The 12,622-nt window shown below is 37.2% G+C and overlaps 2 protein-coding genes across 3 annotated transcripts in view; one reads left to right on the top strand and one right to left on the bottom strand.

Moving 5' to 3' along the window:
* Nucleotides 1-9,232, bottom strand: part of eml3 (EMAP like 3) — a 48,289-nt gene extending 39,057 nt beyond the window's left edge. For both annotated transcript variants that reach the window (XM_073859815.1, XM_073859816.1), the window contains exon 1: nt 8,768-9,232. In XM_073859815.1, the coding sequence (XP_073715916.1) occupies nt 8,768-8,787 (20 nt within the window). In that variant the 5' untranslated portion in view covers nt 8,788-9,232. The remainder of the gene's footprint in view (nt 1-8,767) is intronic.
* A 33-nt stretch (nt 9,233-9,265) lies between these two features.
* Nucleotides 9,266-12,528, top strand: ecsit (ECSIT signaling integrator). Its single transcript, XM_055196788.2, has 8 exons — nt 9,266-9,409; nt 9,745-9,892; nt 10,034-10,439; nt 10,528-10,751; nt 10,895-10,952; nt 11,422-11,570; nt 11,877-11,997; nt 12,098-12,528. Exons 2-8 carry the CDS (start codon nt 9,764-9,766, stop codon nt 12,355-12,357), a joined length of 1,347 nt encoding a protein of 448 aa, XP_055052763.2. The 5' UTR covers nt 9,266-9,409; nt 9,745-9,763; the 3' UTR covers nt 12,358-12,528.
* Nucleotides 12,529-12,622: the final 94 nt, after the last annotated feature.

Genomic DNA, 12,622 nt, shown 5'->3' with positions numbered 1-12,622 from the left:
GAGATGGCTGGCGCAGTCACGTCCCCGTCTCCCCTTTACTCCCTTGCTCGTCCGAACTTCAATAAAGCACGATGGCTATAGATTTGTGGTGTTAAGCCCACTAGTCGGGGGCGGGACTTCAGTCCTTAAAAGGGTGTCACTGCACCCATTTCCAAAACATTCGCCGTCCCGTGCATTTTTCTCATTCTCCCTAAACCAAACTGTGCAGAGTCTTTCACTAGGATGACGTTGTATCTTCAATACGTATATGTACATGTGTGTGTATGTATGTGTATATGTGTGTATGTGTGTATGTATATATATGTATATGTGTATATATATGTGTATGTGTGTGTATGTGTATGTATATATATGTGTATATAGATATGTGTGGATATATATGGATATATGTTTGTGTATATGTATAGGTGTATACATGTGAATGGCCCCTACGCTAATTGGGTTTTGTTTTTCTTTCTTTATGTCTCGTCCTCCTCTCCGAGGACAATGAGACAAACAGACCCAGTTCCGGTAAATGTGAAAGTCGGCACACCTCTGACCCACCGGCAGACCTTCAACGTGATGCCCAGCTGATACATGACCAACGACCACCGGCAGAACCTCCGCCTAATCTCCTTAATCGTTTCAATGTATATATAAATATATCTCCCAAGGGTTTTTCCCTCCTATGACTTTTTTTTACTTCCCCGGCTGAGCCTGGGGTTTTTTTTTTTTTTTCTCCTAGGGGGTTTTTCAACCCGGGGAGGCAGCCCTCTTGGGCTTAACTTAGCGTTAACTTCTTTACGTTACATTAGCAATACGCACGCTTATAATGTTGATTCATAGCCGCATCAAATTTAGCTGCTTGTGCTATCGTGTATTATGTTGTGCTATCTGTCGTTTTTCTGTGCTTTTCACTTCTTCTATTAATGTAAAGCTGCTTTGAAACAATCACCAATTGTGAAAAGCGCTATATAAATAAAATTGAATTGAATTGAATTAAGTTTTGGTTCTAAGAGCAGTTCCGATGCGATGCACAGGCAAAATGCTTGGAACGGACACTTTACATAGCCATGCCTTACCTCATGAATATTAATTACGCTGAGTCACCTTTTACGTTCACGCAACCAAATTAGCGCAGCTTACCACAGAAAACACTCACGCTGCTGAGTTACGCTTTGTACTTACACTCTTAGAACGGATGTGTTAAAAACAACAAATTATTGGTTCTGGGGCAATTAATTTTGTGTTAAAAATTGACACATAATGTGTTAAAAGCTTAAAGCACAAAGATGTGTAAAAAATTAACATAGCCTTTCTAGTGTTAACAAGAGTGTAGTGTTAACATGTCTAAAAAAAGTCAAAAGTGAGGATTCATTTTAAAAGATTAATTGCGATTAATCGCATACATAATAAAAGTTTGTGTTTGCATAATATATTTGTGTGTGTAATAATTATGTATATGTAAAAACACACATGCATGTATAAATTTATAGATCCCCTTTTCCTGCTTTTTCAAAGCTTTGATTGTGTTTACGGTCCGCAATATAACATGTGCTCATATTTCATGTGTAAAAAATGCAGTATATCTCTATACCGCTGTTTTCACTGCAAAAACGGGCTGATGTCTTTTTTGTTCTAGGAAGTCCCTCCTTCAGAAATACGTAACGAGTTGTGATTGTTTAGCTTTTTTAGTATGTTGTGATTCGACAGCAGCTTAGCTTAGCTAGAGCCGTTTAAGCTTAGCTGCCGACTGGCGTATTCCTGTGGGCGGAATTCACGTTAAAAACGACTCTGACTCATAATAATTTTAGATTGATAAGGACTTCCTACTGACCAAATGCTGTAGTACACGCACAAGCTTGAAACACAGAATCGCAACCTTGCGATTCAGAATCGATTTCAGAAAGACATTTTCAATGGGACACACGATTAATCGTTACAGCCCTACTATATATATATAGAGTGAGAGAGAGAGAGAGACACACACACACACACACGCGCACACACACACACATATAAATGTGTGAGATATAAATATATATATACATACACATATACATATATATGAATTACACACATTGCACACACACATATTATGCAATCTTTTGACAGCCCTAGTAACACGTGTGAAAAATGTTATCTTGCAAGTATCCGGCTGTACAAGTAATATAACACTTGCTCCAGGACGGCATCAATCTCAAATCATGCAGTGTTTTAGATTTTTTTTTTAAACTACTGCTCCTAAGATGTCCACTTCAGGACAGTTTACGAGGATTACTTCAATAGGAATGATGCGGAATTCTCACAAGCATGTGTTTATGTTACCACATTTATTTTTAAATTAATCTATACCATAATTGTACACTTAAATACACTTTGCCATTGTTTGCCCAGGCTTCTACTTAGGTTGAGTTACCAGTATCGGTTATTGAGGTAATTATGCAATAAAATAAAAAGTTAATACATTTATATCTTGTCAGTCTTGTACAGATTATGAATTATAGTCTTACAGATACAACTGTCCTTCGTACAAAATGTATATCTGTACTTACATGGCGCATATTAGAACCTTTTTAAAGGGTGCTCCAACCCTGCTGGTGCCCCCCTGGTATAGAGCTTAAGACAAATTAAATGTGTCCAGAAAGGTTTGGAGGGCTTGATAAGGACACAGCCCATAAAACTTATGAACAAAATTATTTTGCATGAAAGTACTGAGCATAAAAAGTCACACTAATATGTTAGAGAAACATCTGCAGAGAGAAGTTGAAACAGGAAACAATCTGGATTTGGTCTCCATGGCTTCTTTGATAGTCAAAGAAAACCCCTGCCCCTGATTTCACGCAATCATTCTACTTTACATTCTCTTTAATGCAAACCTATAAGCAAAAATGTGTTTATTAATTCATCAATTATGGTTATAACAACATACCAGAATCTTCTGTCTGAAATGTATACATGGTGTTAATTAATTAAGGTTTTCATTAATTCAGTCTTTGTTCAGTTTTCGAACATGGGCCAAACTTTCATTTAAGGTAATTTAGCTATGTTCATAATCTGACATTTATTTCAATGAAAATATGAGCAATGCATGAGATGACTTGCACTTTCATCTATGGTTTACAAAACCACCTGCTCAATGCAAAACTGATGATGTCACAATTTCAACAAACATTGTGATAAATCTGGTCTTAATACCTTACACAAAACCTGTCTAATATTAGTAATTACTGTTTTCACTATGAGCCATGAAACAACAGATACAAGTATACTGTAAGAAATGAAAGTTTCAAAAGCCCTGTTTGGTGCTTCTCTAATTCTTACTGCGTCTTTCCTGTCAGCTTTGTGTCAGACTATTATGGCTACAGCAGAACTTCCTGTGCTGCAAAGACTGCCCCTGCATTCTCATTCTTTAGCACAATTTCTCACCTCCCACAATAAGAGCAAGAAAACTCTGCATGAGACAACGTATGCAGATAAGACAACAAATTACAAAACAAATAGTGTTTTCTTTCAGGTGTTTTCTTTTGGTCATTGAATTTGCAAAAAAATTATTGTCTGACTTACAAATACTAAACTTTACAGGATAAACTAAATTGATTCAAATGTTCCATGAGAAAACACCTCTTTAAAATCTGCTTTTGTTAAGAAGTCAAGCGAGTTATGAAAGAAACAAATTCTTTTTCCTGAACACATGCCAAATACTTGTGTGCAAAACTCTCCCTTGTGTGCTACACTCTCAAAACAGTCTGGCAAATTCTACATTTGTGACCCTGTCTGTGAAATCTAAATTCTAATAATTTAAATATGAGATTAGTATCATTAAAGTTCATTTCACTTTAATTTCAATCTTTGACGTGGCCTAACTTAATCAATATTTAAAATATTGAAGTTATGCATGATGATTTTATGTAGAAAAGAGCAAATCACACAAAATAAATGACTTCAGATGTTTTTTTCACAGACGGGGTCACATTTGTAAACTTCTGTAGAAGTAGGAGATGAAAGAATTGGAATCATAATCTACTTTCATCAACATTTCAAATTGTATGACAAATGTTAACCTTTAAATATAAGCAAATTTATTAATACTGCTATTTATACAGCGGACAGAAACCAAATTAACCAAAATAACCAAAATAGGTTAATGTTGCTATTTTACCCAATTAAAGGGTCACATAGCAGACAGAGCAAAAAAGTAACACTCTTTTGCATTATATCCAGATATTGTGAATGTTTTAAACATATAAAATGGTTTAAACATTTAAAGGTGCCAAAGAATGTATTGAAATAATGTGTTAAATTGTTCTCTGATATCTACATAGAATGTATGTGGCTTTATTATTAATTAAAAATTATTCACAGACGGTTTCATGTGTCCATTTACAACCCTAGGGTTTGCCTTTAGAATTAAATGGTCTATTATTACTTTATATGAAATGGTCATGAATAATAATGCTGAACTCTGCTCTGATTGACATTTTTACAGAGCAGCTCCTTCAGTAGCTCTGTGTGTGTGTGTGTGTGTGTGTGTGTGTGTGTGTGTGTGTGTGTGTGTGTGTGTGTGTGTGTGTGTGTGTGTGTGTGTGTGTGTGTGTGTGTGTGTGTGTGTGTGTGTGTGTTTAAACAAACCTTATGTTTAAGCCTGTATCAGACGAAGATATTGAATTTGAGGAATAATCAATTTAGAATAATCAATCAAATGAAGGGAGCGTTTTTATACAGGTTTTTTTTCAGTATGGACCTTCAAAACGTAACTGTAAAACATAACTGTAAAGTCAATCGTAGAACTTCAGCCTAAACGCTACCATAAAGCATTAACTAGCATATAGCGATAACTCAGCAGTCACAACTTTGTTTTAAGCATTGTAACAACATTGAAATTAATTTAAAGGTGGGGTGCATGATTTTTGTAGCCTGGCTCCGCCCACCTACGTGCTTCCGCTTAATTTTCATTTCGCTTCAGCACAACGTCTGGGACTGCTGTGTAGAGTTTCGTTTTCTCCGGCAAAAATCTGCAGGTCCAATCAACGAACAGAGGGGGGTGGCTAAGACCAATGACGTTGAGGTCGTGCACCAGACTGAGTGACAAACGTCATGACCAAACGTTAGCGATTGGTTATGGCAGACTCTGGGCAGATCCATTAGTTTTAAACTTCAACAGAGGACCCTCCTTAATGGAAGTAACGCTTTGCAATGGAGCGTGGCCAGACTCTCTGTACAAATAAAATTAATGTACGAGAGTCTGGTTGGACCAGCCTATGATTTTTGAAAAACACTTTGGGAAAGGGAAGCGGGCTGACTACCAAAACATACTTGTAGCCAATCAGCAGTAAGGGGCATGTCTACTAACCAACATTGTTACCTGGGTTGCGTATGTGTGGGGCGGGTCTATCAAAAGAAGGTCCAGATTCTATTGGGGTAGGAGCGTGTTTGTTTAGGTGATTTCAAATGTCAACATTGGCTTTCAGAGATCATGCACCCCGCCTTTAATGTGTAATTTAATGTTGGGGCGTACATCACGACTGTAACGTCACAGTTGGTCTTATGTTGAGATTGTGCTGTCTTCCAGCGGTCTTTTGGATGCACAAGGTTTACATTAGAAGTAGGAAACAATCGTGTTTGAGACTCATGATATGTCATTACCATGTACAAAACTCTTATTATTCATCTATGCCTACGTAAATATGTTTTCCATTCTAAACGGCACCTTTAAATTTATTACTATGTGTATGCAAATCAATTCTCAAATAAACTGATTCAAGAACATTGTGTGTATTGAAATATTACAGGGTCATCCTGAAATTTCATGGGCCCAGGGCAATATTTCTCTACTGGGACCCCTCTCTTAATTTTCTGGCTTTGGAAACACTGTGATTGTAGAAACCATTTATGTGACTTGACAATTTTCTATTCAGACATGATCCAAAATCTGATTCACCTCAAACAGACAGAAGGCCCATAAAGTCAAACTGGAAAGCATGGCAGGCTTTTGCATGTAAACAGTCAGATGCCTGTGGGTCTTCCCAGTTATTGCTCTAGTAACAGCTCTTTACTGGTCCAGCTGTTACGGTAGACAAATTACGGTTAACAAATCAAAAGCCATGCCGTAGCACCTCAGGTAAATGGGTTATGTGTTTCACACTGCTCGTTTTATAGCAGTTTAGATATTTTAACACATTTGCCATTGTTGTTATAAACTTACAGGCTTTGTGAATGATGGTTGCACACCGGTCTGTATTATCGTGGAGACATCTCCACACTCCTAAACATAATGTGGCACAAAGTAAAAAGTGATTGGTTGCTTTAAGGGTCAGTCATCATGGCCTCTTGGGCCATTCAAAGTGGTCATGGTTTCCATACCTTTAGTATGAATACTACTTGTACTTTAACAGGGGTTAAATGATAACCCTGGATGTTCAGAATCTGACGTTTCACACTGTACATTTCAAATTTACCAACGTTCTTATAATCATATCAACAGTCATTATTCGTGTTAAGCCACCTTTCCACTGTACAAGACATTCGGACACGACTGTCAGAGTTTGCCACGAAGTGGCAGTCGAAATGAAATTTCAGTTTAATTCGTGCCAACATGGAAGAGAAGCTCATTCCAGCACAAGAGGCTTCATTCCAATATTCACCACAGAGGAATAAATATAAATGAATGTAAATGAATGAAACAAACAGCTATGCATATATAACAACGTCAAACAAAATATAACAAAATATTTTTGGAGAGAACATATGGAGACAAGATTAAAAATAATAATGTATAAATATTGATTTAATAATTTATTAAACTTGATTGGAATACATTGAAATTAGGGATGCATGATATAACGGCCGACAAATCGTTATCGGCTGATAACTGCTTATTTTTAATATTATCGGTTATCGGTCTGATAGCAAAATTAGGCCGATAAATGAAAGCCGATAAATTTTGGATTATTTTGGTTTGTTGAACCACTTCACTTGCTCATTGCTGGCCATGTGGAGTTTTGATTGGTGCTTTCTGACATAGCACGAAGATGACACGTGTTGCGGGCTTAAGAAGAGTATGCTAGTCTAGCGCAAAGACAAGATGTCCGCGATCTGCGAGTTTTTCATCGTGAAAATAATATGAATATTTATCGGCCTATAGATATCGGTTATCGGCCCCCAAATTTAAAGAGGTATCGGTTATCGTATCGGCCAAAATTTCCATATCGGTGCATCCCTAATTGAAATACATCATTTCTAGGTTGACGAATCGCTTGCAGCATAGTCGCTCAAGCTTTTAAATACGGTAAGTTTAATGAACTAAATTCGGGAGGAGCATGGTCATGAAATCCAATCAGCGCAAAGACTTTTTTTTATATAGTTTTCCCTTACTTTTGCCGCATCCCTTCTTCCCCCCCCCCCATTGCCGCACTCTCCAGTGTTTCCCATACATTGATTTATTGGTGGTGGCCCACCACAGAATCAACACTGGCCCCCACAAATAGAATTTTCATCATTCCCATTTACATTTTTATTTCACTATTTAAAACAGCTTAATTCGGCTTAAAATATAATTTGATATATAATACAGATCAAATACAGATACAGATCAAAGAGTAGAAGTGAAACATATTTCAGGTGCCAACACTAGATCAAACACAAACACAACATGATGACGTCACATATATGCTAATTAGCGGGTGGCGTCATCACCACCACAGTCTCTCAAAATCCTGTGGGAAACACTGCTCTCTGCTTAAATATCTATCCCAGTTAAGGGGGGGCAGTCTGGGTTGGGGCTCTGAGTCCTCCCCTCAGACAGCACCCCAAATACAAACGTTTAAAACGACTATTACGTAGCTTGCGTGGTTTCCGTCACAGAGCTCGTGATATGGGCTACGCAGTTTCTGATTGTTTGTCTGTTGTTAAGGATCTATACCAATCGTAACCCTGCTTCGTTTCACAACAGCACGTTTGTACTGCAGTGTGATGCTACCCCTGCTTTAGTACAGGCTTTATTGGGGAAAATACAGTGAACACACAAATTACACATTTTGTAAAACACAATAGTAAAACGTTTTTAGTTAAAAGTGGGTTTTAGAAATAAAATAATACGGGTTAAAGCGCAAGTGTGAAAAGTCACAGTATAAGCTCATGTTGTAATCAACGAAGCTAGTTTGGCACGTCGTTTGCTGTGTAGATGGGGTGTCATAAAAAATGTGGGTAGGGAAAGAGACACTATAAAGGCCTACATAGGAAACCAAGCTTTATCTGATTTATTTTTTTAACATGGCGCAAAAGAAACTGTTATCGCTGTGGGTGTGTCGCAATGTTAAAACATGTTGATAAAGTTTTCATAACCATTAATAAAGTTACTTTTTAAACAATGTATTTAGTAATTAATATATTGTATTAAAAATATAGTGAATGTATACGTAACAGAGAAAAGAAACGTCTTTATGACCATTTGCTACTACTATTGTTATTTTAAACAGTGTCACAGATTTTCATAATCTTCTTTCATGAAAACCAATGCATATACTAAGAAACTGTAAACTATGTAAACTTGGTTACCATGGTATTTTTTTAAAATTTTGTCAATGTATTCTCAGCATACTGTCTGTTACACACTGCAGTGACTGAAAAGCCGTTAACAAACACTATAATACGGCGCGTGATGGAAAAGTTTTGACAGTAAACATCAACATTAACAAAGTCCTTTTAACTGAAACTGGTTAGCAATACTAAATAAATTTGTCAATTATCACAGAAACTGGTAAAAAAGGCCACTTTTTACTCACCAAGACTATTTGTTGATCCATCCATGTTTGAGTCAAATACTCCTTACTGAGATGCAAAATATTTTATCATTAATATATTCCATTTGCAGAAACGCAATACAAATCTCCATATATGTTGTCAATAGCACTGCCAAAAGCTGAAGGAACACATGGCAACATGCAGTGGATGTGCCACAAAGCAGAAGCTGTTATACAGTAAAATCACGAATCCAGGAAATGAGCATTGAGTGAAGACGCATTTGGGGCAAGTGCACGAACGCGTGGAATGGATTTTCTCCAGCTACCACGTCGATGTAAAGTTGATTAAATCTGCGAGATGTCTTTATTCGTTTCTCGTAATTCCAGAAAGCGAAATAAGTATTGCTATTTTGTTGTTGTACTGATCCCCTCCCTCCTAAACCCCAGAGAGAGTAGAAACAAAACTTTGACAGCTTCAGTAACTTTGTTCATCCAATACGTAATCTGCCACCTAGTGCTGAACGCCTGAATAATAAATATATAAAGACGAGCCCGGAACCAATGTGAGCGTAAAGTTCTTCACTTTGTTTCAGAGGGGAAGTCAAAATCCACGGACCAGGAAACCATGCCGCCGGTCCTGTTTGAAGGAGACTTGACAGCAGAATGGGATTTTAGTGGGTTAAGTGATCGTGAGTGAAGTTAAATCTTTTGCGTTTATTTGAGATAAATAATATTCATATTATATAGCTATAAGGCAATTTTTATACGATTACCATTGAATTAATTTATATACATAGCCATACTATGTATATGTAGAAAGATGGCTATGCAAGACATTTTAGAATTAGTAGTAGACACTATGACGTAAAATACAGTATCCATAATATGCATGCAAATACAGTCCGTATTCACATGTAAAGCAGAACACACAACAGAATAAAAAGTAAAAATAGTATTACTATTGCCTAAATTATAATTTACATAAAAGTAATTTGAACTGGATAACATTTATGATGCTTTTTAGGGTTTGTGATGCGATAATCATGAACGTCTGTCGTCATCTGTTACGGATCCAGTGTGTTGGGTGCTTTTCACGTTTCTTGACACCTGCCCAGAGAGTGAAACTGCACCCCCACCAGCAGACCCATGCACTACAACAAAACTATGGCCAGGTACCTTCTTACTTGTGTTACTTAACTTATGTGTAACTCAAAATGTTGCATTATGATAAGTAAATATTACTGAAACTTACTGGATGTTTATAACAGACTATGAGTGTTATTAATGTTTGGTAATATTTCTTTATTTTAAAGGCGCTGAGGTCATTTTATTACAGTTCAGGACGTTCCACGAGTCAAAAGGAGCTTAAAAAGGCAGCAGAATGTGAGACACAAAATAAAGACAGAACTTTGGTCACACATGAAGATGTTTTCGAACGCATTGCTAAACACTCAAAAACCAAAGCCAGTTTCAACAAGGTTGTGGATGTTTTTAACAAGAATGACATTCGACGGCGGGGCCATGTGGAGTTTATTTATGCTGCCCTTAAGAAGATGCCAGAGTTTGGAGTAGAAGGAGACATTACTGTTTACAACAAACTGCTAGATGTGTTTCCCAAAGAAGTGTTTGTACCAAGGAACTTTATACAAAGGATGTTTAACCACTATCCAAGGCAGCAAGAGTGTGGAGTCCAGCTGCTGGAGCAGATGGAGAATAATGGTTAGTTTGTGTGTGTGTGTTTGTGAGAGAAACATTGTGTTCCTGATAAATTCTATTGCCATTCATTTGTTAATTCTAATTTTGACAGGTGTCATGCCCAATGTAGAGACCAAGATTTTACTGGCTCAGATATTTGGGGAGAAGAGCCATCCGATGAGAAAGTACCAGCGTATCATGTATTGGTTTCCCAAATTCAAGCACACAAACCCCTACCCCATCCCACATGTACTTCCTTGTGATCCAGTAGACCTTGCTCGATTTAGTCTTACTCGCATTGCCAGCGACCCTGATGCAAAAATAACAATCTATCAGGTGACTCTCAAAATCCTACTCTTATCATCATCTTTAGTCCTAATAACCTGTTAACAGCACATCACACAACAGATTTTGATGTACAGTAAACTAGAATTATGTTTCTATGTATAGATTAATGTACTTTATTTCACCATTTTCAGTACCCATCGACGGACATCACGGAAACAGGAGAGGAAGCGTTAAGGCCTTATATTATAGGTACGTAAAATCAAAAGGCAATTCAACTCTAGCATGATTTCAGATTAATGGAATTTTCAGGATTTGAAAGTTCCCAGATAGGTTTCAGATTAAGACAGGATTAAGGCCTTAGTTATGTTGAAAAATGTAAGTGTTTTTTACAGACATACCTTACATAAAACGTTACTGGTGTGCAACTTAAGACAAAACAATGGCAATGATATATTTGAAGATATGTCAGTGCGAGCTGTTTCAGTTTTTGGACCAGTCAAACATGCATCTTAGTCTAGAACTAGATTTAAACCCTGTCCAGGAAACTGCCCTAAGTGTTTGTGTGGAAAGCTTGCCCCATGTTCTGCCAGTATAAATGCATTTTGTACAGAACACAAACAAATGCCCTTAGTAGAGTTTAACTTTTCATAACCTGGAATATTCTTCTAATGATATTGTAATATATTATGTATATCATTTATATCTTGTATGTGATTAGGTATACAAGGTCCAGAGCAGCGCTCTCTTCTGGCCAAACACAATCCTTGCAGGCCTGTGTTTGTAGAAGGCCCATTTCCACTGTGGCTCAGAAAGACTTGTGTTCATTATTACCTGCTAAGGGCAGACCCTGTACCACCTGAGGAAAAGGTACTTAATTTACAGTTGTTATGTTATCAGTTATTAAGTGGCATTAGAAATACAGCTCCTGATACTGGTGTACACAACATATCAAAGCCATTTGAGAGAATGAATTCAGTAGAACCTCCTTTGTTAAGAAATTATGTGTATTTGATTTTATATGTATGTTTGTATGTATGTATGTATGTATGTATGGAGTATATACTTGTAACTTGGTACAACTCCTAACTTGTTGTATTATTTCCTCCCTATGACAAATCGCTTGATTATTTCCTTATAATTGTAAATAATTTGATGCATCCACCACTTTTGTAGGTGGAAGAAGAATTTGACCACGAGTTGATCGGACCTGAGCAGTCTCTCTTCTACCCTCAGCGAGTGGAGCTTGACTTGGAAAGAGACATGGGTGATGATGACAGTTTTGATGTGGACGATGGTGAGACTCATGATTCAGTGATGCATATAATATATTCATAATACGTGTTTATGTGTGTGTGAATTTAGTGCTTTATAATGATTCATTTATCATTTTGCAGTGGAAGAGGGGCCAGTTTACGCAATGTGTATGGCAGGTCAGGGTGACCAAGCCACTCTGGCTCAATGGATTTCTGGTCTACAGGAGACCTGTCCCATATTAGGACAGATCCCCACAGTGTTCCGTCTGGATTCTGGATCTAGAGAACTCCTAACCTCCTCAGATGCTCAGCAGAGCCCAAAGCAGGGTCCTGAACCGGGGTCTGAAACAGACCATATTATTGAAGATGAAGTGTTACACTCACAGAGAGTGAAACAGTGAGAATTTGGTGTTTTACAGTGCTAATACCAGTGGATGCTCAATAAGTCTAATATATTGTGGTACACATGTAACGAGGAACCTCACTTTTAGACACAAGTTGTCAAGACTGATAACAAAAGGGATATAAATCTTTCCTCATTTTATTGTGAAATACAAATTTCATGACTAACACAGATTTTTTTTGCTTTTGTTAAAATTTTGATGACATGGCGTGTGACTTAGTGATTTTATATTATGCAAGTCACTCTTTAAAAGTCACATTAAT

The sequence above is a fragment of the Misgurnus anguillicaudatus genome, chromosome 21, assembly GCF_027580225.2.
Source record: "Misgurnus anguillicaudatus chromosome 21, ASM2758022v2, whole genome shotgun sequence".
NCBI lineage: Eukaryota > Metazoa > Chordata > Actinopteri > Cypriniformes > Cobitidae > Misgurnus > Misgurnus anguillicaudatus.
This window is presented reverse-complemented; position numbering and strand designations above follow the sequence as displayed.